Source organism: Musca domestica, unplaced genomic scaffold, assembly GCF_030504385.1.
Source record: "Musca domestica strain aabys unplaced genomic scaffold, Musca_domestica.polishedcontigs.V.1.1 68, whole genome shotgun sequence".
NCBI lineage: Eukaryota > Metazoa > Arthropoda > Insecta > Diptera > Muscidae > Musca > Musca domestica.
Window position 1 is genome coordinate 1,155,383 of NW_026712379.1, and position 2,554 is coordinate 1,157,936.

The 2,554-nt window shown below is 32.4% G+C and overlaps 1 protein-coding gene across 1 annotated transcript; it reads right to left on the reverse strand.

Moving 5' to 3' along the window:
• Positions 1–1,659: 1,659 nt before the first annotated feature.
• LOC101900155 (uncharacterized protein DDB_G0272718) lies at positions 1,660–2,236 on the reverse strand. The gene has a single exon (XM_005185638.4). The coding sequence runs from the start codon at positions 2,128–2,130 to the stop codon at positions 1,825–1,827; it is 306 nt and encodes a 101-aa protein (XP_005185695.1). The 5' UTR covers positions 2,131–2,236; the 3' UTR covers positions 1,660–1,824.
• Positions 2,237–2,554: the final 318 nt, after the last annotated feature.

Genomic DNA, 2,554 nt, shown 5'->3' on the forward strand with positions numbered 1-2,554 from the left:
ATAGTCTCTTGACAGAAATGGATAAAATCTATTAAATTCGAGGAAAATATAGCAATAAACAAATTTTGTAATATTTTTTATCGCATGCGATATTTTTCATTTTGACTTCCAATTTTGAATTGTAACTTTTTTAAATTTTTACACTCTGCAACACTACGTTTTGAGGATATTATATGTGTTTAATTTCAAACTTAATTTTCATTAAATTGCGTTGATATTACATATTTGTAACACGGGTGATTTTTTCTCCACCTTAGGTAATGTCTACTACCTCTTAATACGACTTTGTACTTCGTACATAATGTCAAAGGTAATGACATTTCCTAAGGAGTGACGTTTGTAATTGCCGCCTTTACAGTATTCTACCGACTCAACGAGTACTAACAAGCATAGGATTACGTCCTACTGCTAAAAACCCTTTTTACGAAGGAAATATTGTTCAACGAACAGCCACCCTATAAAAATATACAGTCCACTACTCTAGTTGGAAAAAATATTAATCATTTGTGTTTTTATTTTTCTACGCAAACAATATGCATGTCGCAATAATCGTTCGATCCGCACGAAATTTTGTATGGCGGTAGGGTTAGGGTCAGAATTAAAGCCTATTATTCTTAAGATGTTTTAAAATTAAAATTTTTCTAATTTTGTAGTCGCTCTATGGACCACAATTGAAAACTAATCGACGGAATTTCGCATCAGAAGAGAGTTAAGGACAGGGGCATTATTTTTGACATTATTTCAAAAACGAAACCTTCCAAAATGGATTTGGATATAAGGGGACTTCGAACCAATTGTAGTGTTGTAGGGTATAACATGGTCGGCGCCCCATGACTTTAGCATTTGCTTACTTCTTTTAAATCTTCTTGCATAATCAGATTGATTTTCAATGTAATTTAAAAAAAAAATCGAATTTTAAATTTAAAATCTAGGGATTGCATGTAGTATTTTACGTTCCAAGCAAACATTGTAATTATATTAACAATTTAACTCGAATAGAATATTTACTAACTTCAAACGTTCCGCACAACTTTAGTCACTAACCCTACGGTTACGTTTTTAGAAAATGTGTCAATATATTTTCTTCCAAATTGTAACTACTTTCGCATTTCTCTGTCCACAATGACCAAAGTTTTCAATGTTTTTTTTTTTTTTTTTTTTTTTTTTTTTGAAGTCGGTTTATGTATCCTTCCTATCTACCAACATAATGACATCTTTAATTTTGTGACATATGGTTTTCCTGCATAATTAGGTTCTATTAAATAGTCTTTTTTTTTTTGAGACTATATTGTAATTTTTTTAAAAAAAAACTATATCCGATTTGTTGATGCAATTGGCATTCCGAAATCCTACATACGTTTTGTATCAATTACCTAAGGACCTAGATGTTTTCAGAAGACTTTTTGCTTAACAATGTATTCATATTGATGAATATTTCTTTTGTTTTACACCTTGCCTTGTAAAACCGAAAGCTCTTTTATCCAATACGGTGGTATGCTTTAAATATTTCACATTTTACTTTCTCCTTGATAATTTTATACACATGTATAATTAGTTAAAATAATAAACACTGCAGTTCATGTAGCCAACGTACTTCTTCTTCTTCTTTCCATCTAATTTTAGGTATAATAAGTTTGAACATATCAAAATCTTCGGGGATGTATGTAATCACTGTAATTCCTTCATTTTCACAAACTTTGATTGATTTGTTAATTCTCGTTTTGTTTTTTTTTACTTTGCATATTTAAATTTAAAATAATAATTCTCAGTATATAAATGTTAACATTTGTGCAATTTTAAATATTCCATAATCCCTCTTCGTAGCTACCATCGGGGATAGGGAGGGTTGTTGTAGCCATTGTTGTATCCATTGTTATATCCGTTGTTGTATCCATTATTGTAGTAGGCACCGTTGTTGTAGTACTGGCCAGGAGCTTGTGGCGGCACATAGGTGGCTGCCGGTGTGACCACTACCACCTCAGCTCTTGGAGGCGGTGGGGGAGGTGGAGGATAGTATGGACGATTCCAGCCGGGAAAAATATCAATTTCGATACCTGGGCGATGATGGTGATGATGATGGCGATGGCGATATGGATCTTCATAGCCATAGGGCGGTGGTGGTGGTGGCATATCGCTAAAGAAAAACTGCGAAAAATATTTGTCGTCCCGGCAACTTTTTATGATGGGACTTCCGAAGAACTGCTGCCTCAAAATATCCAAAATAAACTGTATGGTAAATCATTTTATTGTTTCTAAACGAAAATACTGATAATGTACGGCTTACTCTGATTTTGATAACACACCGCCAAAAAAGCGAAAACAATCCCCCCATTGTCTAAAGCCACATACGTTGATGATATTGTAATGGTTAGGTACAGTGGTTCGTTTTGACAAAGTATGAGTCGGAATTTTGTTAAATTTGGAAAAAAATGAAGTATTCATATAATGTTTTTAATTATATTAAAAATAATATATATTTTACTATATCTGTTTTAAAAATTAAATGGGATCTAAAGAAGCTCTTCTATCAATAGAAGATTTGTTATGCATTCAA

What these genes read in the sequence shown, in the direction of transcription:
- LOC101900155 (XM_005185638.4), bottom strand. Translation starts at nt 2,130, where the DNA reads ATGCCACCACCACCACCGCCCTATGGCTATGAAGATCCATATCGCCAT.